Source organism: Ceratotherium simum, chromosome 6 (genome assembly GCF_057802395.1).
Source record: "Ceratotherium simum simum isolate JZ-2026a chromosome 6, ASM5780239v1, whole genome shotgun sequence".
NCBI lineage: Eukaryota > Metazoa > Chordata > Mammalia > Perissodactyla > Rhinocerotidae > Ceratotherium > Ceratotherium simum.
This window is the reverse complement of record NC_141905.1, coordinates 65,174,165-65,198,495: the sequence shown is the minus strand read 5'-3', so window position 1 is coordinate 65,198,495 and position 24,331 is coordinate 65,174,165. Positions and strand designations below refer to the sequence as shown.

Below are 24,331 nucleotides of genomic sequence, written 5' to 3'. Positions count from 1 at the left end.
TAAAAGCCTAGCCATGATAAAATGAAGAAAGAAAGTCAGGTATGAGTCCCTTCTCCTTTCCTCCCCCTTCCAAAACGAGGCAGTAACAGATCAGTATAGGAGAACAGCCCCCATCTGAAATCTAAATGGTGTTTCCCTACTTCTTGGCGTTTCATAAGGCTCCCAGATGCATAAACGTCAGGGTAGGAAAAAAGCAATAAAGTAGGTAAAAGGGATTATTGCTCTTGTAACCAAGCAGAGGTCATTGAGGGTGGCTTCACTTGGCAGGAGAAGTCATGCTTCTAATTTAAGCATCCAGGGCTTTCCTGAAACCCACAGACTGGGCAGAACAATCTGGATATTAGAATATTAACCCACTGAGTATTAATGAAACATAAAACAGCAAGGGAAATCACTCTCTCCAGACCCACCCCTCCTTTCTTTTTCTGCTCCCATATTCTCTCAGCCAAGATTTCACTCAAGTCCAATGAAAACAGAGCAACTTGTCTGTGTATGTCTCTAGGATAGGAATGAAAGGGAGATAGGAATAAAAATTTAATTCTCATTTATTTATCACTCAATATGTGCCCTGTCCTGTTCCCTATCCTCAAGGGGTTTTCAGTCTTTTGGAGAGAGAGATACAACATGCCTCAAGTCCAACAAAAGAAAAGAATAGAGTATGAAGCAGAATACTAAACAGTGCAGTTAAGAAGTACCAACTGATTAATGAGATTATATAAATTATCTTCCCAGTTTGTCATCACCCTACCTTCTCATCATCCTCCTCCACACCAAACTCATAGCTGAACACTCCATGCCAACTTCCAAACCTCTTCGTCTTTGTATATGTTATGCCCTGGGCTTGAAACACTCTACCCTTTTCTGTGTTTGGCAGTTTCCTATGTATCCTTCTTCAATGTCTAGGTCAGATGAGGCCGTCCCTGATTCCCCAGATAAAATCTTTGTAGCCATAGCATGTTGGAAACATTGAGGCTACAGAACAGCAGAGACCTCTGTTGGTTTTGTTCACCAGTATAAGAGTCTAAAACAGTATCTAGCACATTGTGGGTGTTGAATAAATATTTATTGGGTGATGAATACTTCAATTACATTTAAAAACGATCACACTAATTATTCCATTGCATTTGGTCTCTCTCTTCAGGGAGACTGCAAGCCCATAGTTGACTTTCCAGTGTGGACCACAGACAGCATCTCAAGTGCTCAACAGATGCCTGTGGAGTTAGTGTGAGCTTGAGTCCCTGCAAACAATTACATGGAAAGGTGGAACTCAAGACCAGCTTTGATATGGCCATGCTTAAGTGAAACCAGAAGAACAGAGGGAGAAAGGCACATATCTGTCAAGTAAATCTTTTGCCAAGTCACCAGATCAATGACTAGAGATCTCCCAGCCTGAGAGTTCATACGGACTCAGTGTTGTGCCAGGCTTGTAAGAGAGAGCCGACTCTCTTACATGAGAGCCAACTTAAAATTCCAGGAATTTTGCAAGCCAATTAATGGTTGTTAAACACAGCCATTATTAAAAAATAAATGATATAAAATTTCAATTAAATAAATTATATTTAAAAGGTAATAAATACTCAAAACACAGAAATTCCTCATTATTTTACTGTATTTTATTATGTATAATATATATTATATATAAAATGTTATTATATTTATTATATTATCTATGCTCTTGAGGTCATCTACATCTATGTGTCTATACAGTAGAAATACTATATAATGTTGTGCTACCACACATCTCTTCTCAATTCTGCATTCACTGATGTCAGGTTGGTTACTTGAAATCGGCCATGGTGGGACTATTTATAGCAATCAGCAAATGCTACTAATCAGGGCTTATTTATTTATTCATTTGTTCTCATAGAGCTGGTAATTAAATATATAACAGCACACCACCGAATATTTGATTTCTAAACATTGTTTATCTGTAAAAACGTTTAGGCTGTGGTGTGTCTGCACTATTTCTAGAAAATTCCCTGATTGCTTTATGAGGCAAATTTATTGAATGTCCTGCTAACTCTAAAAAATCTAGTAATCTATGAAGGAATGGTGCTCTCCTAAGCAGCTCTGGGAGTGAGAGAAATGTCTTAATGCTCTTTGCTAGATGCAACCATATTTAGCAGTTCTGTTCAGCTCTGCTACCTTTTAGCGCTACAGTTATTTAAAAAGGTACATTAAGGGGCCAGCCCCATGGCTTAGAGGTTAAGTGCACGCGCTCTGCTGCTGGCGGCCCAGGTTCGGATCCTGGGCGCACACCGACGCACAGCTTCTCCGGCCATGCTGAGGCTGCGTCCCACATACAGCAACTAGAAGGATGTGCAGCTATGACATACAACTATATACTGGGGCTTTGGTGGAAAAAAAAAAAAAAAGGTACATTAGGCATTTTGCTTTGCCCCAAAGAAGCACTTCATTAATATTTAATAACACTAACGGCAACATCATTGGCTGTCCCCAAGCTATGGTCCTCTTCATTAACTTCGGCTAAAAGTATATTAAAATCTCTCACACTGCCCAACCTCCCTCTCAGCTCTGGAGTTTGTGTGATTTAGACAAACAAGCAGTTCCAGTTACTGTTTCAGCTTCCTGGAGAAAGATGCTTTTCTGTTAAATTGTGAAGTTTGGAGAGAATGTACCAGAAAGTTTGATTTGCCTCAGGAAAGTAAGCTGCCACAGCTTCCGCAAACACACAAGCAGTTTTCTTCAAGAAATGTCACTCTGTCTATCTTAAAAGGGTTTACAACTTCTAAAAGTTTAGGGGAAAACTTGCCCATTTCCAGGAACCTGTATGTCCTCCAAATCCCATCCGGAGAAAAGACTTAGAAGATCTAAAGAAGGACTAGACAGGATAGCTTCAGAAATCAAATAGCCTCTGCATGTCAGAACAGGAAGGGACATGTGTATCCTTTGGGTCCCACTTCTTCAGATGGTAGATTGGAAAGAAGAAGCAAAAAAATGAGAAATGACTTTGTTAAAGATTGTAAATTACTGACAATGGCAGATGGAGTTGATAATCGAGACTCTTGAACCCTGGTTTAGCATTAGTACAGTCCCAGGGGGCACTCATTTAATCATCAGTAGGGAGGGCCCCCTGATCCCCAGGAATGACATTCTGAGCCTCTTGGAGCCAGCCGAGAAGTTGTGGTCTCTACTGGCCCAGTTGCAGGAGCTGTCCTACTCTCAGACCATGCACAACCTCATCATAGCCTCATTGACCTCCATTTCCTCCATTCTCCCATTTGGCAGTTGTAATTCCAGGATTAGTGTTCCCCAGGCATCTCTGTCCCATTTTAGGAGATGGTATAGTATGCTGGGTTTGGGATTGGATAAAGCAGATAGAGGTTTTTGGCAGGACAGAGTGAAGACTCAATAACAAGCAACCACAACAAAAACAGTAGAAGAATAATTAACATCATCATCATTTAACTAAGGCATAAGCCTAAATACAGCTATAGAGAAAGCAAGACAATTACATCCAAATCATTGCAGAAATTGTTTGAAAAACCCAACAATCATCTCTCAAATATTTCTCCTAATCTAACCCCATGCCAACCTTTTCATATATTTGCTTTCTCTGAGGTGCTGCTCATTTTCCTTGTACTTACTCACCAGCAAGTCTACATAGCTCCATCATCACCTCCTGCAGGAAGCCTCTCATTATTACTCCAGTCCTCACTGATCTCTTTGCTCTGACCATTTCTAGCACTTACAGGTAGGACCAGTGCTATCCGATAGAACTTTCTGTAATAATGGAAATGTTTGACATCTATGCTATCCAATATAGTAGCCACTAGCCACATGTAGCTATGGAGCACTTGAAATGTGGCTGGTGCAACTGAAGAACTGAATGTTTAATTTTAATACAAATAACCATATGTGACTAGTGGCTACTATATTGGACAGCACAGATCTGGATCATAAAATTCAGCACCTAACTATACTCTTTATTATTTGCTGCTATCCCTTCTTTGAGTTCAGTAACTCTGGTTTATACAACTTTGACTTTTCCACAATGCCTAGTCTATAGAAAAAACATGCCTGCTTGTGCTTTATATGCAGAATACTAAGAGATGAATGGATTTCAGACACCCTGAATTTATGTGCTGTGCCACTCCAAAATCTCTTTCCCTCTCTCTTCCACATTACCACTTGATAAACTCACTCTGTGGACCTGGAACTGTACTGAACATGGAAAGCAGACACTAAGACATACTAAAACTTAGGACTCTGGAATCATATTATTATTTTGAGTGAGTTACTTAACATCTCTGTGTCTCCATTTCTTCATCTATGAAATGCCTAAATAATAGACTGTTCTTCCAGGAGCTAGTTGAGAAGATTAAGTAAGATAATCCATCTAAAGGACTTGGTACATAGTAATCGCTCAGCAAGAGTTACTGATGAATGAACAGTGGGGTGAGTAAGAAAGGAGAACTACTAGGCATAATCTTTGTCCAACCTGGTTTCTCACTGAACAAAGGTATTTGGGTCTCCCATTGGGCAGCTCCTTCCTAGGAGCCTCATGTGACTTCCGAGCAGGTCCTTTAAGCTCCCTTTTCTGACTACCCGCCAGTCTCTGACAAACTTAATTCTCAGGGAGGATTTTTTCCTGGCCCTCACCAGTGCCATGGTGGAGGCTGTTGCAAAGTGGCTCTTCAGAGCAAGTGTGAGGCTGGGAGATTTATGAGGCTATTAAGCAGAAACATCAATATTTATGCAAAATTCATACTTATTACTGACACCTGCTCTGGATGGAAGGGTGAAAATTGTGAAAGCCAATAGTGTACTACAAATAAATGCTTCTGAGAATCTATAGAATTTTCCCTCTTCAAGCAGAGGTGGAACAGGTGGAAAATACTGTCCCTTTGTGAATCCAGGCTGCATTCCTCAATTTTTCCACCAAAATCAAGACAGTTAATCCATCCTTCCCAGTCTCCACCACCCCAATCTGATTAAACTAGGTTACACCCTCTCCCTGCTGTCTCTGAGACTTAAAAGTTGCCTGGACCAATCAAATGAACATGGCCTGGATTGGTTTAGGGGAACAACTAGGTGGAATGTGCATGATAATCACTTACACTAACCCAGCGGGGAGTTTTAGATTCCTTAGCTAATAACACTTCCTGGTAGGAAGGACCATTGAGAACGAGACAAGGCTACCAAACTGTCACCCAGCACTGCTTTCCAGCATGAGCATTAAAGACAAACAAACAAACTACGTTTGATGGAAAAACTATATTTCTGACTGATAGCTATGCTTATTGATGTTGACTTAAAAACAAAAAAGACAATTCCAAAAACTCAGTCCCTTTGTCCACAAAAACCAGCGTAAAAAAATCTATAAATTTCAGAAATCAAACTACCTCTTCCATACTCAAAAGTAGTGCAAAAATACTTTTTAGGACACGATTTTTTTTTTGCTGTTGTTCTCAGATTATGACCACTAACCCAGCATCCAGTCTTGTGTGTTTGTTTATCCTCCTTCAAACTAAAATGGTTCTTCTATCTTCTGTTTAATATAAGGTATGAAAGGCAAACATACAATATCTTGTATATCCAAGAAAAAAATTCTATAAAGTCTCCTTGAACACTGTATACCTATTACAATTCCAGTATCAATGGTCAAAACTACTTCTTTTGGAATTGTTTTAGAGTTAATGGAACATTCTATATTAAATCTCATCAACAGCAGTTAACCCAGGTCATTTGAGGATGAGTTTTAATTTTAGAATAACTAAACTTGGGGATCCTACTTCTTCTGAAACATAAAGTGAACCTAAAATAATAAAGACTTGTTTGATTTCTTGAGAAACAGCATGATGTAGAGGAGAGAACATGGGATTTAGCTAGACTTGCACTTGAACTCCAATTCTTTCTCCCCTAGTTATGTGACATTGGTCAAGTAACTTACATTCCAGATGCTCATTTTTTTCGCATTAAAATGTCATAGTAATGATGCTGACATTACAGGTTGTTGGGTCCAGGTGGTACCTCTACCAATGCAAGTGTGAGAACCACAGAATGCCTTGCAAAGACTTTCTCCCTGCCTGCTTTACTTACAGATGCATTCTGACAGTAGTTTCCAAAGAAGGGTTCAGAAATATTTTAAGCAATGCCACCACCATTGAAATAAATGGATAACACCCAAAGGCACAGCTTTGTAGATAGTGCCTATTTGGATGTATAAGCTCTTGTTTACTTTCTAAAAATACCATGGGGACAACTTAACCCTGGGGTATAAGATTAATAACAGCAGCAGCAACAACAGCTACCACACGTTGGATGTCTATGGTGTACACCACGAGGATAAATGCCTTATCCACGTTAATGATGTATATTAATTCATTTATTCCTTCCTAGGACCCAATGAGATACATGTTACATATTTGTATTTTACAGCTGAGGAGATGAAATCACAGAGATTAAGAAAATTTCCCAAGGTCAGAAACTGTGAATATCAGAGCTGGGATTTTTTTCCAGACTGGTAAATGTTAACGGAATTGCTGAAGGAAAAAATATTTATGTTACAATTCTTACTCTTTCTCAATTGTGAGGTTTCCCAACAATGGGTGAGGGTCTATTATAGCTCAGAGAGACACAGGAGAAAATGCAGCATGACATATGCAAAGACAGTCTGCCTCCATGGAGTCAGTCTGCAGAAGGACACAAGAAAACCTGATATCTATATTCTGAACATTCAGGTTTGACATCAACATGTCACATGCCATAATTCTGAGTGGCCTACTGTATACATTGCTATGACTATTTTGCTAGATTGTGGTTAATAATTGAAAATTATTCTTCTCAAGTGTGAGAATATCCTTTGTTTCCAAAAGGTCAAAATTGCCACAGATAGGACCCTGCCATTCACATTTAAATTCCATGTAGCACATCCCATTTGGATGATTCTCACTGAAGTCAAGCTTTCTAAGGCATGAGTTCAGGGATTAAGAGCAGTTAGGGAGCAGTCATAGTCACCCAGCTGGCTTAGGGCTGCTAGTTATAGTCCTGGTGGAAAGTGGAAAACTAAAGATGGCTTCCAAATCAAGGTTAATAAAAAGGCTGGATGAAATAAGGAGGGAAGGGGTGAAGCTGCTGGGCAGGGGTAGCTTCTGTGGCCCATTTGGACTTAGTTCTGTTTTTCAACACGAGAAGAGGCCAAATGCAACTCTATCATTGCCCTGCCCATTCCATGTTTATGGGATGGTCCCTGAGCCCTTGGCTTTCTCTTTTAACCTGGAATGGGTACAAAAATATCTGAATTGAACTTCAGCTTTTGACTGTGATGTGGAGGAAGAATTCATCCAGTTAGGATCAGAATGATACATACTCATTCCCCGAACTAGGAAGTATTCTGACTCTCCTAAAAGGAACAACATTCAGAAACATGGTACAACTATTTAATGCTTACTGTGGGCTAGGCACTAAGGATGCAACAATGAAGAAAGTCTAAAATTCCTGCACTCATAGCATTTACATTCTACTGGGGAAAGATAGGTGACAATAAAGCAATCAAAAAACATGATCACTCCATATGGTGTTTAACACCAAGAAGACAATAAAACAAAGCGATGTGCCAGAGAGTGCCAGGGTGTAGGTGAGATTATGTGGTTTCATGAGGCATTTCCGAGGAGCTGACATTTTTGCTGAGACAGGAGTGATTCAAAGGTGTCAGCCATGCTGAGATTTGGAAGAAATCCTTGCATTTGCTGTTTCCTCTACTAGGAAGGAGCTTGGATTAATTAAGGTACAGTAGATGGTAGTGTGGCTGCAAAACAGTGAATGAGAGGAGAATAGTAAGAAATTAAAGTACAATGGTAGTGGACCAAATCACCTACAATGGAGCAAGCCAAAGAAAGAAGAATGGATTTTATTTTAAGGGAGAAGGGAAGCCATTGGAGTGTTTTAAGCATAGGAATGGTAAGATCTGATTTGGGTTTTTAAAATATAATTTTGGTTGCTGTGAGGAGGAGAGATGTTAGGGTGGCAAGGATGGAAGTAGAGAGAGAGTTAGTAGACTCTTGGAGGATCCAGATAGCAGTAGAGATGTGTAAAGGTGCTTTGAGTTAGAATGTATTTTGAAGGCAGAAACTTCCAGGGACTTGCAAATGGCCTGAACCTGAGGATGAGGGAAAGGAAAGAATTAAGCCCTCCTGGGATTTTGACTTAAATCAATGAGTGGGTGTCTATGTGATGTATAGAGGTTGGAAAAACTAGTTGGGGGTGGGGGTGGTTCAAGAACAGTTGAAAAACTGCTTCCAATAGTGGGGATTCAGGAAGAGTTCTGTTTTGGCCGCATTAAGTTTGAAATCCCAATTACCAGTTCAAGGGGAGATGGATGCTAAGTAGATAGATGAACACAAATATCTCCATGCTAGAGGAGAGGGAGGCCAGGGCTCGAGGTAAACACTTGGAAATTTGTGAGTCATTGGCCAGTAGGTGAGATTTAAAGTTATTCTTTGTGGTTGTCATGAGAGGGAGAAAAAAGAATCTGAGATGAGAGAGTTCACATGGAAGCGCACAATTTGAACGAACATGTCTGGAGGTAACTGTCCAAGGCGGTAGCTCTCTGAGCTCTGTCAGAGCCCAGCACAATCTCTCTGGTACTTTCAAATATAGCTGCTAACTGAAGATAGCTGCTCTGATATCTCTTCAGAGGACAGGAAAATGCCTCTTCCTGTCCTCCTTCCAGGGATGCAAACTTCCCATCTAGACCAGGAATTGGAGCAGTCGGGTCCTTAGGCCAGTGGACATACCTCCTACCTCTGGGTCGTGGCTTCCTCCCCTAACTCCATCTTCATCCTCATTCCCCAAATAGGTAAACATCTGGTTGGGATTGGCGACGAGATACCAAGGGACTCACCACTCAAAGTCCCAGTCGGCACATACACAGGGTTCTGAGACAACAGTCCCCGAGGAGTCCCGGCCCAGGGCACACTGAGCTCCTGGCTTGCGTTTCTTGAATATTTTCCTTTCTCCCATGACGCAAGGTTCCCCCTTAGAAAAAAAGTTCATAGTGAGAGAGGCAGAAAAACACAAAGAAGATGAAACAAACCAGCTTCTCAATGAGAAGCATTAGCCTTTTCATTCTCTTTTGGTCACTCTATGTAGCAATCTCATCCCCTATAACCTTTCACGAGTTTCCAGGATAAAAGGGCTGATCTTTTACTACCACACAAAAGGAACACCATGGGAGGCTGGCCTATCACTACCCTGCCACCCAACCTAGCCAGTGATGTCTATTTTGTCCTGTTTTTTCTCCACCTCCATAGAGAATGCAAAAACTCCAATCATCCTCAGAGACCACCAGGCAATTGCCCAAAGGGCTTCGGCAGAAATTCTAGTGGAAAAGAACACACTTATGTCATATTGTTCACATCACCTTCAGAGTAAAATTGAAGTTGACTCTAAAAGTTTTCTCTCTATGATAAATGACCATGCCCAAGTCTTTATTCCCAGTCAAGGGTGAAAAGAGAAGTTGGTTCAGATTACAAGGACCCAACAGTTCTGAAGAACACAGAAGCCTATGTTGTGTAGCAATATATATCTGCCATTGCTAACTTCCCTCATTCCCACTCCTCATCCTTTCTCAGTGGTCCTGTTTCCAATCCTCTTGGGGACCTTACTTCAGGCTGGCCTGAGAAATGCCCTTACTCCCCCCACTGGAAGGTGTGACGATCAAACCATTGGAGGGTTTCCTAGCTGTCTGGGGTTATTTCTCCATAGATAGAGCTAAAACCTCAAGTAATCACTGTCACCTCTCCCCCAGGCTGCTCAGTGACCTCAATGAGTAGATCAGGATCCCAGGGTGCAAATGGCATTCCAAAATACCATCTGCTTCAGCTGGACCAGGGTGTGTGGGCTCCAACTCTTCCCCTCAAACCCACTATTATCCTCAGATGGCCCCTACCTTCCTCCTCCAAATAGGGAGACCAAACAGGGCTTACAGTAGCTCCTCTTCCTAGAAGCCAGTACTCCCTGACCCTGTGGTGTACCTGATTGAGCAGGTGCCAGGTCTGATAGTCCTCCTTGGTGCAGCGCCGGCTGAAGATAGATTTGTAGTCCACTTTCACCAGCTGCCATTCAGAACGGAGGCTGAAGTGGCCAAAAACTCTAAGTGTTTAGAGGAAGAATGGGAAAGACAAGCAGAGAAAGACCCATAGTCAGTTACTAATGTACAAATACTGGAGAGAGAGAGGACTGAATTGCAGCCTGGACTTGACTGGTTCTTCTAAAGTGAGGCCTTTCCAGGCCATTGAGGAGAAAGTCCACTGCCCACACAACTCCAGCCAAGCGGCATGGTATTCACATTGAGTTTAAAACCAACCATTTTTTTAATTGCAAAAGTAATAATGTGCTTTATAGGAAGTATTTTAAATATAGAAAGGTATGGAAAAGGAAAAAATTCATCCAATAGTCCAAAATCCTCCACCCAGACAGAATTGTTGCTCATATTTTCACATATAGCCTTCTTGCTTCCCCTTCAAGCAAGCACTGGTATTTTATCTACTGAGTCCACTGACAAGGACTCAGTTTCTTCATCTGTAAAGTAAATTGTACGTGTGTATGTTGCAGGGGGTGGGGGGTTAGCTAGTCTAAAGTATGACCCTGCCAATTCCAAAATTCCAACTGAATCTAAGTGTATTTTAGTTGAAATTCCCATTGCTTAATTCACCTGAATACCACCCTCCTTCCCCATTCCCTAAAAAATCACAGTAGTCTCATAAAAGGAACTCATATTTATGTATAGTAAAGAAGCATACCATCTGTGTGACTTAGATAATCAATACTGACCTTTTCAAAGCCCAGCAGTTGATAGCCTTATAAATATGAATGATCAATCATTTCTAGTAAAATAGAAAAAAAGACCGATCATCCATACTCCACTCAGGTGGCATGTCTTGTAATTACAATGCAAGACATTTATCATAGTGATGTAAAGGAGACACCAATTGTGCTGAGAACCTAACCATACTGAAGTCTTTCAAGGAATTGGATGGCTTCCATTTCAGCAAGACTTAATCATGCTCCCAGCCCAGGATTCTCCTCTCCCCAAGTTCAGATATTCTTTTGGTGATGTCTAAGTGACGAACTCTCCCCCAGGGACGTTTGCTTCTGCTATCTGAAAGGTGAGGACACTTTGGGAGGGGTGGGAGCCGACTAAAATTGTGAAATGGAGAAAGAAATAGGATTGTTTTATAGATTATACAATTTAAAATACACCCCAGGAAACAACTTTTAGTGTTTTATTGGTTAAAAGTTAAATAAAACTTTTTAGAACCTTGTCTAAAAGGAGATTAAACAGACTTTGAGGGAGATCTCTCCTTTTGTTAAACTATATGGTCTTTGTACGAGTCTTAGCTTAGCACTGAGTAGTAGAAGCCATGGGGCTAGAATATGCTGGGTTACGTGGACCATACTGCGTGGACCAGAGTGAACTTAAGTATCGCTCCCCTGGGTTCTCTCTGTTCTCTTGCATTGTTGCTATAGTCAGTGGTCTCCAAATCCAGTGCATCCATGCCAGGTCTCCACTAAGGTAGTTCCAACTTTTAGTTCTGATTCTTTTCATGGGAAGGTCATGAGTCAGTCCATTTTAAATCATTAGTAAAACAGTTATCTCTCATCAAAAATTTCTACTTCTTTGAACAGAGTTAAGTTGAAAGAGTATCATGATTAAAAAGAAAAATGAAAAAACAATGGGAGAAGACCTTGATAAATAGTTTCTTCCATCTCTATCCAGCTCATCTACATCCTCCCACATTCGAATGCCACTTCCTTTGGTAAGTCTTCCCTGATTGTAATACTCTGTGTAGCAGGATTTTAGCGATGCTAAACTGAACACTTCGGCCTACTCCAAATAGTTTACAGTTATTTCATGGATCACAACGTACATCATGTCAGATTAATCCCATTTCTTTCTATGAAAAGACTACTAGGCAGAGAAAAGAGGGAAATATGAGGCACATGATTTACCTGGATATCAGCAAGGCATCTGAAAGGCTCTGCCATAGCAGTCTTGAAGAAAATATGAAAAAATATGAGCCAGGTGCTAGTAAAATTATGTGGCCGAACAGCACCTAATTAAGACATTAAAATCAACCAGGAGGGAGGGTACGAGTAGTCAGCTGCAAGGTTCTACTGTCTGCTCTTTCTTGTTGATCATTTTTATTAATGACTTGAAGACATGAAAATAATGGCCATCATTGGAAATCACATTTTCTGATGACACAAAGCTGGAAGAAAGAGTCAATATGTTTGATGGCAGAATCAGGACCCAAAAAGGTCTTGACAGACTGAAGATAGCCTGACTTTAAAACCACGTGAAGTAACAGGGAGAAATGTCAGGTTCTCCCCCTGGCAACTACATAAGTATTGGATAAGATAAACGGGGTTTGGTGTAGCTCAGGTTAAATAATAATAATAATGATAATAATAGTGGTGGCAGCTTAAGAGTTCTCATACACAATGTGAATAAGACAAATGAACACTTCAGAGAGACCAAAAATATTTAAGGTGATCTGAATGCATTAATAGAATTTTGTATACTATCTAGAACAGAAGAGGCAATATCCTAGTTTATTCTACATTAACCAGATCACAAAGTAAAATTGTAGCTAGTTTAGGATATAATTCAAAAACAAGATAAACTAAGTGTCTCAATCTAGAGTACATCTGTGGGCTTTCGTGGTGGTAGTGGAGTTTGAATCTTCTGAAATTTTAAATAAAAATACGTGTTTATTGGCACATGTCTACGTATCTAAGGAGAAATTATATATATTCTATCAGATTTTCCAAGGGGTTCACAGTTTCCAAAGTTTAAGGACCATTGAAAAAGAGAGGGATTAAGATGCTGTACTGGGTTGAATGGTGGCTCCCTAAAGAGAGATGACCATGTTCTATTCCCGGTAACTGGTGAATGTGATCTTACATAGAAAAGGGGTCTTTTCAGAAGTATGTTACAGATCTCAAGATGAAATCATCCTGGATTGTCAAGGTGGGTCCTAAATCCAATGACAAGTATCCTTATAAGAGACACGAATAAGACAGACACACAGAGAGGAGAAGGCCATGTGAAGACAGAGGCAAAGACTGGAGTTATGCAACCACAAGCTACACAAGGAACACCTGGAACCACCAGAAGATGGAATAAGCACAGGACAAATTCTCCCCTAGTGCCCCAGCGGGAGTGCAGCCCTGCTGCCACTTTGATCTTGGACTCTGGCCTCCAGAACTATGCGAGAATAAATTTTTGTTCTTTTAAGCCACTCAACTTGTGATAATTTGTTACAGCAGTCACAGGAAACTAAGACAGATGGTAATATGATTCAAGAGCACTTTTCATCTCTATCTATCTATCCAAGAAGTGGTGTAAGAACTATGGCTTGTTAATCTGGAGATGATAGGAAGGTGCTTGGGAGGGAAGAGCAATAAGTGGGCACTCTAGAGAGTTCTCTTGAGTATAAAAAATAACAAAAAATAAAAGTGTGAATGTTTACAAAATGTGAGAGATCTTTCTAACAGACAAACTTGCCCCTGGGGGAGAGGAATACTCAAGAGTTACTTAGCATAAAACTTCAAGATCAGGCTTAATCATGTCCCAGGTGATGTTGAGACGATGCAAGCCTCATCCAGGTGCAGAGCCTAATTGACCCTGAGCATCTAAGGATGCCCATGTTGTTGGTCTTCCCAACTCTTTGGGATGTCTGTTCCTGATCTCAGAATGCTCATTTCAGGACTGGACAGAAAAACAGGCGCTCAGCCAGGACTTGTGAACTAATTCAGATTCTCTCTCCTGCAATCTTGACAGGTGCATTCCTTTCATCTATATTTCTTTGGCTTCTATACCATATTTCCTTACACCAGTTTCTCAAGTCTTTCCCCGAACTGTAAATTGATACACTAATATTTTCACTTGGGAGGGTGCTAGTCTGCTCTCCCACTTGGTCACTTTCCAATGTCAGATGCAAAATTTTAAACCTTTAATGTTAGGATTATGAGCTTTGCTCATTTTCTCATTGGACCCCACTAAGATCAGTGGGGTAAAACCACTCAGCAACTTTCAGACATTAATGTACTGCCTATCTTTCCACCTATTCTCAGGTCTTGGAAGGAAAAAAGTTCATCATGGGCCCCCTCCTGTAGGATATAAGTGACTGACACAGGGTCTCTCTTTTGCATCGATCTTGCTTCCCTAATTTTGTTCAATATTGCTTCCATTCATTGCTCTTCTGATTAAAGCTAATGGAAGTTGAGGAAACGACAGAAACACAGCAAACTCAACAGGAAATAAAGACTAATTTAAATTTAAGCATTTCTCAGCCTTTTTCGTAACTACATTTGGAACAGATGTTAAAATTCATAACAGGATCTGTGGAAATGAGAACCCAGCAGAGAAATCAGGGTGACCATCATCAGAAACCATAACCATTACTTTGAGGTGATAAACACTGACAAGGTCCACTTGATCCTGAATTGGAAAAAGAGAAAACCCAGACTGGTTCTAATTAATAATAATAAAAAGTCAATTTTCCAGATAAAGTTTTTTATCTGCTGGAAATATTCTTCTAAAGTTAGGGAGCCTATCACTAATAAAGTAGGTGCAGCATGCTTGTCCCACTGTGGTATTTTTTGGGGGAACAAAGTAGTTCATTTATCAATTGAATACAAAAACTCAAGAGATGGGTGGGATGGAGGAACCAAAGATATGGAACATCTGGTAAAGGAAATCTTCTGTGACTCTTCTGGCAACACTGAACTCTCTTTCCTCTTAAGTTCAAATAGTCCTGTTATCTCAAGACCAGAGGCTCTCCACTGTCTGCGTCAGAATCACCTAGATAGCTTGTTAAGCATGGATCGTCCCACCCCCAGACTGTCTGATTAGTATGATTTGGGTGCCTGATTATTTGCATTTCTAATAAGTCCCCAAGTGACGTTGCTATTACTGATCCTAGGACCACTCTCTGAGAAACACTGCTCTAGACCACTTATCCAGAATTTATTAATTTTCTTGTACATTTAGTCGAATTTGTGTCAACCAATTAGAAAGCTCTGTTTGCTGGGAATTCTTCTTGTACTTCTTTTCACCTCATAGAGCCTTTCAAGAGTAGTTGCTTGACGAAGAATGGCTAATTGATTACCAAGTACCAATGGAACAAGGCAATTCTAGAAGGTGGTTTTATTCTCAAGTTTTTGGCAAAAAGAAGTTAATTCTTTTTTGCGTGTGTGTGTGAGGAAGATCAGCCCTGAGCTAACATCCATGCCAATCCTCCTCTTTTTGCTGATGAAGACTGGCCCTGAACTACATCCATGCCCATCATCCTCCACTTTATGTGGGACACCACCACAGCATGACCTGACAAGTGGTGTGTCGGTGCGCGCCCGGCATCCGAACCGGGCCACCAGCAGGGGAGTGCGCGCGCTTAACTGCTATGCCACGGGGCCGGCCCCCAAAAAAGAAGCTAATTCTTAAGCACAGCCAAAGCTACTGTGATTTGGATTGCTTTTAATCCTTCCTTGCAATTACCAAGATAAACTATTTGACCTCCTTCTTCAGAAAAGCATTCCTAGCCCCCCTTCTTAACTCAAAGTATATTTTCACCAACATAATCAAAACCCTACCATGCGTGATAATGTGTGTGAGAATCTTGAAAATCTCAATGGACAACAAATGTTCATTACCATCACCATCATTCTTACTGCTAGAACCCCCATAGACTATCCAAGGCCCTGCTCATCAAGAGCTTTCAAGAGGTTTGGCTCAAAATTCCTTTTTCAAGGTACATGCTAACCTCAAATTCAGGGTCTTTCCTTGTCCTTTTTTGGTGACATCTTCTACAGAGCTTTGGAGAAAGTAGATATCTCATACATAAATGCAGATGATTGTTTGGAAACAGGTAGCCTACCCTTTAGTTCCCCTGAAGAAGTTGCTCCTGACCACAGAACAAAATAAATGAATTCTCTAAGCCATTTCTCACTTTATGGATTTTCAAGAAAAATCAATTAAAATTTATTATTTCTGCTTTTCTTTTTCTTTTTACCTTGGTGTCTGGATTTTTTCACGCGAGTTTTTGACTCCACTCAAGATTCACCTTCTTCCTGGGCTCTACAAACCTAAGAGATCATCTGTCTCTTTTTTTAAGCTCCTCTAGTGCTCACTGTCTACACTGCCAACTTGACTCTGGTCACAGAGCATCCTCCTGTGCTCTTGTGCTGTTGTTTAATTTCTAACATGCACGTAGTCTGGGCATGGGGGCGAGAGCACTAGGCAAGGAATTAGAAGGCTTATCTTTGCCTAGTCCTTGTCTGTCGCTAAATTAACTAGGTGACCTTGACCAAATCACTTCATCTCTCAAGCCTTCAGCTTCCTTACGGAAGATGATTTTTAACCAGTGACACATATACTCAAAGACTGTGATGCAGAAATAGTCTGGACAGAATGTGGCCCTTTCAAGCCAATTTCCAAGTTTATTTTAATCTCAATCTCTATGTCTACCTCCACATGTACAAGCTATCTATCTCCTGGGGACCCAATACACAAAAGATGTATCTATTAGAGGCATTCATCTTTGTTTCTATGGGCACTTCTTTCATATAACAGATGCTCAATAAATAGTTCTGAGTTGATTAATGGATTAATCTATCAAAATCATTCACTTCTTCCAAAATTGGGGTAATAGCTTTATCTGCCCTTATGTCTGGGCCAAAGAACATAGCTGAGTTATATGTTCTTTGGGGTTTAGAAGGACAAAAACAATCTCAGGGGAAAAACAGCAGCAGCTGCTTGGCCCTTGTTATTCTGGACTGTGCTAGGATTTCCACAAGCAATCATGATTTGCTGGGACCCTAACTAACACACCTTCTCTAATCCACCATCCAGACCTGAGTAAGCCTTGTGGGGAGGGAAGTGATTAATTTGAGGGAGGAAGGTGGTTCACAAAAATAAAACGCTTCATTAGAATTCCATACACACAGCGGGTTAGCTACTCATTAATTAAATGATTTCAAAGAAGATCTTGGTATATAATTGCTATAATTTAGGTGGAAACAATGCCACCCTAAATGCAATTAGAGGAGCAGGCTCTGTAAAGGTGTTTTCCTCTTTACAGGAGAGCAACTCTGGGTCACTTGATTCTCCCTTGCATAGTAACTTGGTTTTCTTTTCTCAACTTCCAATTACTCCAATTTTTATAAATAATTATAAAAGCTGAGAGGAATTTCAAGGAAAGAGTGGTTGACTACAATCTTTCAGAAAGGAAAGGGACGAGGATTCATTACTAGGAAGCCACTAGAAATGTGCAAAAGAAAGAACAAACAGTGCTTGGGGAGTTCCACAAGGAGGACTTCACTGCAGACTGACTTTTGAGGGAACATTTGGATCAACCAGGATAATATTGTGTTGCCATCAACCTGCCCCAGGATATCCACCTTTCCTTATCTTTGTCAGTGACTCCAGCATCTGCCTCTTGAGCTCTTCTAAGCACCAACTCTCCCATTTTTATCTGCCTGAAGAAAATCTTAAGAAACAGAACAAGGCCAAAGCCAACTCTGTCAGTTCCTTCCTGACTTTCCACTTTCTGTTATTGCCTCAACTGAATTCTCAGCCATCAGGCTAGAAACCTCTGCATCAACAGAGACTCAGTCGTCAACTTTGTCCTCTCAGTTAACCTCCAGACTGACACTCAGTCCTTTTCATTACTCCTCTACAAAATCTCTCACATTCACCAACTCCATTTGAACCCCATTCCCATTCCCTGATAATAATAATGGTTACCGTTGACAGCTACCAGGCTTATCACGGGCCAGGAACTCTCCTCAATGTTCCATGGCTATTATCATTCTGAATGCTCCACACAATCCCCTGAGAATCATAAGTACAGCCCTTTTAGGAGAGGAAACTGAGGCTTGAGGGCCACGCTCGTGATCAATATCGAGCTAGGATTCAAGTCGGTATTCATGTGAGGCCAAACTTTTACTGGCTTCATTTCCTCCTACTGAAGACTGTAATTCGGGCTCTCAGTACCTCTTGCCTCCTCACTACTTTCACTTGTTTATAGCATATATAGGTCTTTATGAAATCTATCCACCACTTGCTTCCAGACAGTTTTGTTAAAGAATTATTCCAATGATACTACATGCCTTCTCAGAACTATGGTTATCAAATAGGGGCCACATTCTTAGAACTATCATTCCATCCCAAATCTGGACCTCACATTCTTTTCCAAACTTTTCTTCGTTTTCCTCTCTGTTCCAGCCAAACTTCTTTATTTCCCTGTCTACAAATGCCTCCTCTACATAAACACTTGCACACATGTGTGTATACACACATGTGCTGATGAGAATAGCCATGGAATATTTAGCAGAGTCCCAGGTGTGGGTGCATGTGTGCACACACGCACACACATGCACAGACTTTCCTGATTCCACACCTTGATTTTTCCACGCTCTTTCCCAGAAACATCCTCCCTCATTGTCTGCCTGCCCCAGTGCCATCTCAAGCCTCTGCTTCAATGCCACCTCCTCTTAGAAGCATTCCTTAGGTCTTCCAAGTCTACGTGGTCTCTCCCTCTTGTAAACTTTTGACTTTCTGTGTGAGCAGAGGGTGATCTCCTGATCTCCCACAGAGGCAGGGGCCTTCCCTCAGTTTCTCTAGCCCTTTGCTTCAATAACACCATATTCTCCTATTACTCCTCTAAGTACCTCTCTCCCTCCTCTTCCTCTTCCCATCTCTGACTGTCGTAACTTAAGCTTTCTTCTTTTCTGTCCCTCTGTCCCCTATTGACCTTGGCAATCCTATTCATTTCTTCAACTGCAACCTCTGTGTAGAAAACTCCCAAGGTACCTACTCTTGTCCTTGAGCTTTGACACAATTTAGTCATGAATATCATGCTAAGATCTTTGAATTTGACTCAAGGACTTCCCTGCATTGGTCTCCATCTACCTTTGCAGCATTATCTCGTGCTACTCCCCATTGTTTTTGTGCTTAAACAGAATTCCATTTTGTTCCACTAAAAGAAGCATGATTTCCTAGTGCCTGCTTTCTTCTGCTTGGGATGGCCTTTCCCTGAATCTTATCTTATCCCACTCCTACCCATTCTGCAAGCCTCAAGTCAAATAATAGGCAGTAATTCTTGGGAGGAGAGAGAGAGGGGAAGGAAAGCTTTTCAAATCTAAATATTTCATAGTGACCATTTTGATTTCCTCTTTAAGAAACAAAACTACTCATAACCACATGAATTTTTTTTTCTTTATTTATTTTCCTCATCATCATTTTATTTAAAAATTTTGATCTAATGGTAATGTTTAGAGAGAACATGATCTCAATGATATCAGCTCTTTGGAAGTAGTCCAGACTGTCTATGTAGCCCAGTGTATGATCAATTTTTTTAAAAAAAATATTAAATGCTTAAAAATGTATTATCTATTTGTTGAGTGGAGAATTATACATAGGTCTTTTAAATCAAGCTTTCTAATAGTGTTATTCATATCCCAAATCATACTAACATTTGACTGCTCGGTCTATTGGTTTCCACACGAAGTTTATTAAAATATTGCTCTATGATATTGCAAACCTTCCATTTCTCCTTGAGTTTTGTAGGCTTTTGCATTATGCAATCATAACACTATATAGGTTTTGAGATTATTCTATCTTCTTGATGAATTATTCTTTTTAGTTTCAATTCAAATACTAACTTTTCTATTATGCCCTCCATGATCTTTCCTCCTCCTCAATTCCTTTCCTTCTAGGAAGAAAAAAATATCTCTTTCCTCTGAATTTTTATAGTATTTTTTCTATATCTTGAGTATTACCATTAGCACTTTCAACAAGCATCAAAATTCATAGAATATGTCTAAGTGTCTTACGCTCCTTGTTAGATTTTAAACTCTTGGAAGTTTGAAACTTACATAAGCTACGCTGTACACATTGTAAGTGCTTGTCATGTATTTACTGTCTGAGAGCCAGTAGAATGAAGTGGTTAAACACAAAGGTGTTGGCATCAGACAGGCTAAGATGTGAGCCCCGATCCTGGAACTATGGAAATTTCCTTACACATACTAGTTAGACTTCAACTTCCTCATGTGCAAAATGAGGATAACAACAGCACCTAAGAGAGTTTTGAGGTTTAAATGTGTTGTGCTTATAATGTTTAGAATAAATTAAGGAATGAATAATTTAAAACTATGATTAATATTTTTATGTAATAGTACTTAATTATGATACTTTATGTCTTTTGTCAGATGCCTGAGAATTTTATGGGCAGATAGTGTGCCTTATGCTTTTATATCCTCCTGGTCTCTACTACAAGACTTTGCATATGGTAGGTACTCTAGTAGAAGTCAATCAAATAACAACAGTAGTAATTAGAAATACCAATATTAGTGAGAATTTATTGAATACTTAAAGTATGCTAACCACTTTGCATGGATTATCTCATTTCATTTATTATTCCCATTTAACAGATCGGGTAACTGATGCTCAAAGAAGTTAAATAACTCATCCAACAAGGTCACACAGGAAGTAGGTCCTGGAGCAAGGAGTCCAACTTAGGCAGTTGCTGCTAACGTTTTAACACAATTCTCAGCACTGTGCTTTCAGCAAGATTCATACCCGTTTTCAAGTGTTTCATGATTCATTAGCAATCATTTTACTGCACAATTTGGCTCTGAGGTATGGGTATGGGGGAGATGTTAGCTCTAGCTCATACTAGGCTGTCTGCACAAAAGGAAAAAACACCATGAAATATATAAAACTGAAATCACAGTTGGAGGAAGGAAGAAGAGAGAAATCTGCAGAGAAGATGCATCTAGAGAGCTTCAGTTACGGCCCTATTTGTCTCAAAGTCTAAAGCGTCTAATATGTGGGGAATTGCAGACTTGAACCTGAACTATGACAATATTTATTGGCTTGGCCTCTAGTTGGGAGTCTCTGGGGCATGAAAAAGAACAAATGGAATTATAAAGTCTTAGTGCTGCAAGGGTCCTTATGGATGAACTTTTGGTCCAATCCCTGCATATGCCAACTAGGGAAACCAAGGCCCAGGTAAGGTAGTGGCCTACTCAAGAACACAAAGAACTAGAACCTAGTCTCCTGAAACCCAACTCTTTCTCCCACACTGACTGCCCTTCATGGGAAACCTTTGCATATTCAGTCATGGTGTGCCATATATGACAGTAGCGTCATGAACAATTGCTGGAGGAATGTACAGCAGAGAAGTGATCACATTCAGGGCTTCAGTTAACCAGGGAAGGCTTCAGCCTAGACCCACTTTCCAGATTTTGCTGCCTTTTCTCCAAGGCTCCTGTATGTAAAGGGTGCTCTGGGTCTTCCAAACTATGGCCTGCCACTCTGGAACTACAGAGGTGTGCTACTAGTTTCTTCTAAGAGAGAGGATTTTCTTTGATGTGCTAAGATGTGGCATTCCTTTGCACAGTCTTTGCCTTCACTCTATTGGATCAAACGAATCATCAGAATGACGTAGACAATGATGTATCCTGGTCTCTGGGGAAATGAGCCTGCTACCCTCCAGAGACAGTTTAGCTGTTCTCGCTGAGTCCCTAGGATAGGTGAAGGTCACCCATATGGGTGATGGAGTCTAAGTTGGGCTTCACTGATGACCAGCAAGCTGGAGGGCAGAAATAGATCTTTAATTTACGAATGAGGAAGAATCCCTGTGAGTGACAAGGAAGAAGAAGAATTCTCTCATTGGTCCAAGTGTTGCCTCCACATTGACATGTAGATAAATGTGCCCCAAATCAATTGCTCTGCAATGACCCAATCTGGCTACATGCAATTTCCCCTATGACACACTGGATTTATTTCTCATTCCTCTAAGTAAACAGTTAAACCTGCTGTGGATTCCGGTGAGTCACACACCATCTTCTCTGCCACCTCCGTACAGGACTCAGAATTAGCCATTGCTAGGAAACCACAAATCCCAACTCAATCCTTTTACCCAGCCTCGACTCCTTTCACTGCCTGGATGTCATTAATTTGAGAGCAAATTATTAGAAACCTGGAAAACAGTTCTGAAATGCCTGCAGATTTACGATGAAGTCATTTCACAAAAGGTCACAGGCAACCCTGCTATAATTAAATCTTTCATTAATTTTTAAAATACATAATAACTTAAAAATGCAGCATAAATTAACCAGATGACCTTGAAGAAATTATTTAGAGCACTGCTTCATCAGAAGCCACTATCTAGCAATTTCCTGAATTTTTATTTTACAAGTGGGATTTGTCTATTTTCCATTCTTGTCTTTGATTGGGTTCCAGCGCCTGTTTATTTGAAAGCATTCAGGATTAATTTACTCAGAGCATTAGTTAGTACTGGGAAACGCTGATGGGTAGTTAAGACTCTCCCTTCCCTTAGGTCACAACCTCAAAGGTAGAGTAGGTGTGACCTACACAATCACCCACATATACTTAAATGAAGCCCCTCTCTTTCACTATCTGGGAGATACTTTTTTTCATCTGTACATTTTGATACATGATTTCCCTTTTCTCATTATAAAAAGAATGCATTCCCATTATAAAATATTTTAAAACTATAAAAATCTAGAGATGAGAAAATAAATACCCCACTAGAGGTAACCACTTGTAATATTCCGATGTTCCTTTTCATTCATTAACACTTTTGTTCTTTCTCAGATGAGGAGATAAGCAATAGTCAAAAACCACAGTCAGGGTTAAAATCTTTGGAAGTTAGAGGTCCCCTGAGGTTTATGGTAACATCTTCTCTCTCTCCCTCTCTCTTTCACACACAACCACCACCACCATCAAAAGCTCAGAATTGGATTATAGAACACATTCCATGAACACTAGAGCTGAAATAAACCTCATTCAAAACTGATCTTTCTTCCATAGAGTGTGGAAGAGGATTTGGAACATAAACTTCCCATCAGCAGAGACTTTGACTATCTTGTTCATGTCCTAGCCCAGCTCCTAGAACTCTTAGAACAGTGCTTACCTCGCAGTGGCTCTCAGTACATATTGTTGAATAAAGAAATAACAAATGTTCTTGTAATGCAATGCGTATGGACTCCTGAGTCCTTTATTAAATCTTCCTATAAGAGCCCAGTTCTCTCTGAAAGGCCTAGGCCCCCTGCCTCCTCTCGCCTCCTGCCTCCCTAAGCCCTCTTCTTTGCTTCCATGGAGAAAGCTGCTGAGGACCGATTTCAAATCAAAGCAGACAGAGCAGTGGGGAAGGGCAGCCATCAGCGGCCAGCAGTTGCCAGTCTCCAGAAATTCAGGCCAGATCCTTGGCTATTGGTGAGCGTCCATGCCACCTGATTGTTTTCCCATTAGGGTGCAGATGGGATTAGTGGTAAAGGAGGTCAGTGGCGACAGGGGAATTGCGCTGAGCAAAAGTGAAACAAACTAGACCTTAATAGAAATAGGCAGGGGATCAACAGCAAGGAATCCTGCCTGTGTAGTTACACAATACAATGACGATGAGACGGTGGAAAGAGGCAGGGGTTAAAAGGCTTGAAAATAAGTACTGGGAGAGGAGGGGGGCAGAGGGAAGATTGAGAAAGAGACTAAAAGGCATTGGAACTGAAGAGGCAAAAGAGAAAAGGCTGATTTTTTAAATGAATTTGAAGAAATCATTCTATGTCCAAACAACTTTGATTCTTTTCTCAAAACCTAATAAGCTCCTTTAATGGGTTTGAGAGTTTAAAGTGCATAATAGTGGGTTAGAAATTGTAGGCCGTGAACCGCTGAAAGATGCTTCAGGAGTTGGGTGATGAAGGATAACCTAAGAGATGGAAACAAAAAGGGAGAAATGAATGTTCAAGACGAGATTTGAGAGAGGAGGAAATATATGGGCATTAAAAGAGCTGTAAGAGAGGAAGGGAAGGTGGGACACTGTTTTCCTATGTCATTCTATTCCTCAGTCTCCTACTTTGTGCCAAATCCTGAACCAAAAGATGAAAAGACTTAGAAAAAGCATAAAATTCAGCCCCTGCCTTTAAATAGTTGCAGTTTAGTCCAATAGTATTATTCACTCGCCATGTGTCTGCTAAGCACCCTTTACACACAAGCCTCCACGTTCAGGGCTGTGGAGGATGAACAATAAGACAGTTGCAAACCTCATGAATCTTACTGACTAAAAAAGATCTCACACTCTAACTGCAGAAATGAGCAATATATAAAACAATTAGAAAACAGTGTAAAAATAAAGGTGACAATGTCAACTCACCATGACACAGCAATTCTACTTATAGGTATGTAGCTCAGAGAATTTCTATGTGTGCATTTGGAAGCATGTACAAAGACAAGACAATACTGTTTATAATAGTGCAAAACTAGAAACAACCTAAATGTCCA

General features: G+C 40.4%; 1 protein-coding gene across 1 annotated transcript in view; it reads right to left on the bottom strand.

Moving 5' to 3' along the window:
* Positions 1-24,331, bottom strand: part of SORCS3 (sortilin related VPS10 domain containing receptor 3) — a 579,597-nt gene that overhangs the window by 37,977 nt on the left and 517,289 nt on the right. The window contains exons 15-16 of the mRNA XM_004428052.3: positions 9,999-10,116; positions 8,867-9,000 (exon numbers count right to left, since the gene is read on the bottom strand). Of these exons, the coding sequence (XP_004428109.1) occupies positions 8,867-9,000; positions 9,999-10,116 (252 nt within the window). The remainder of the gene's footprint in view (positions 1-8,866; positions 9,001-9,998; positions 10,117-24,331) is intronic.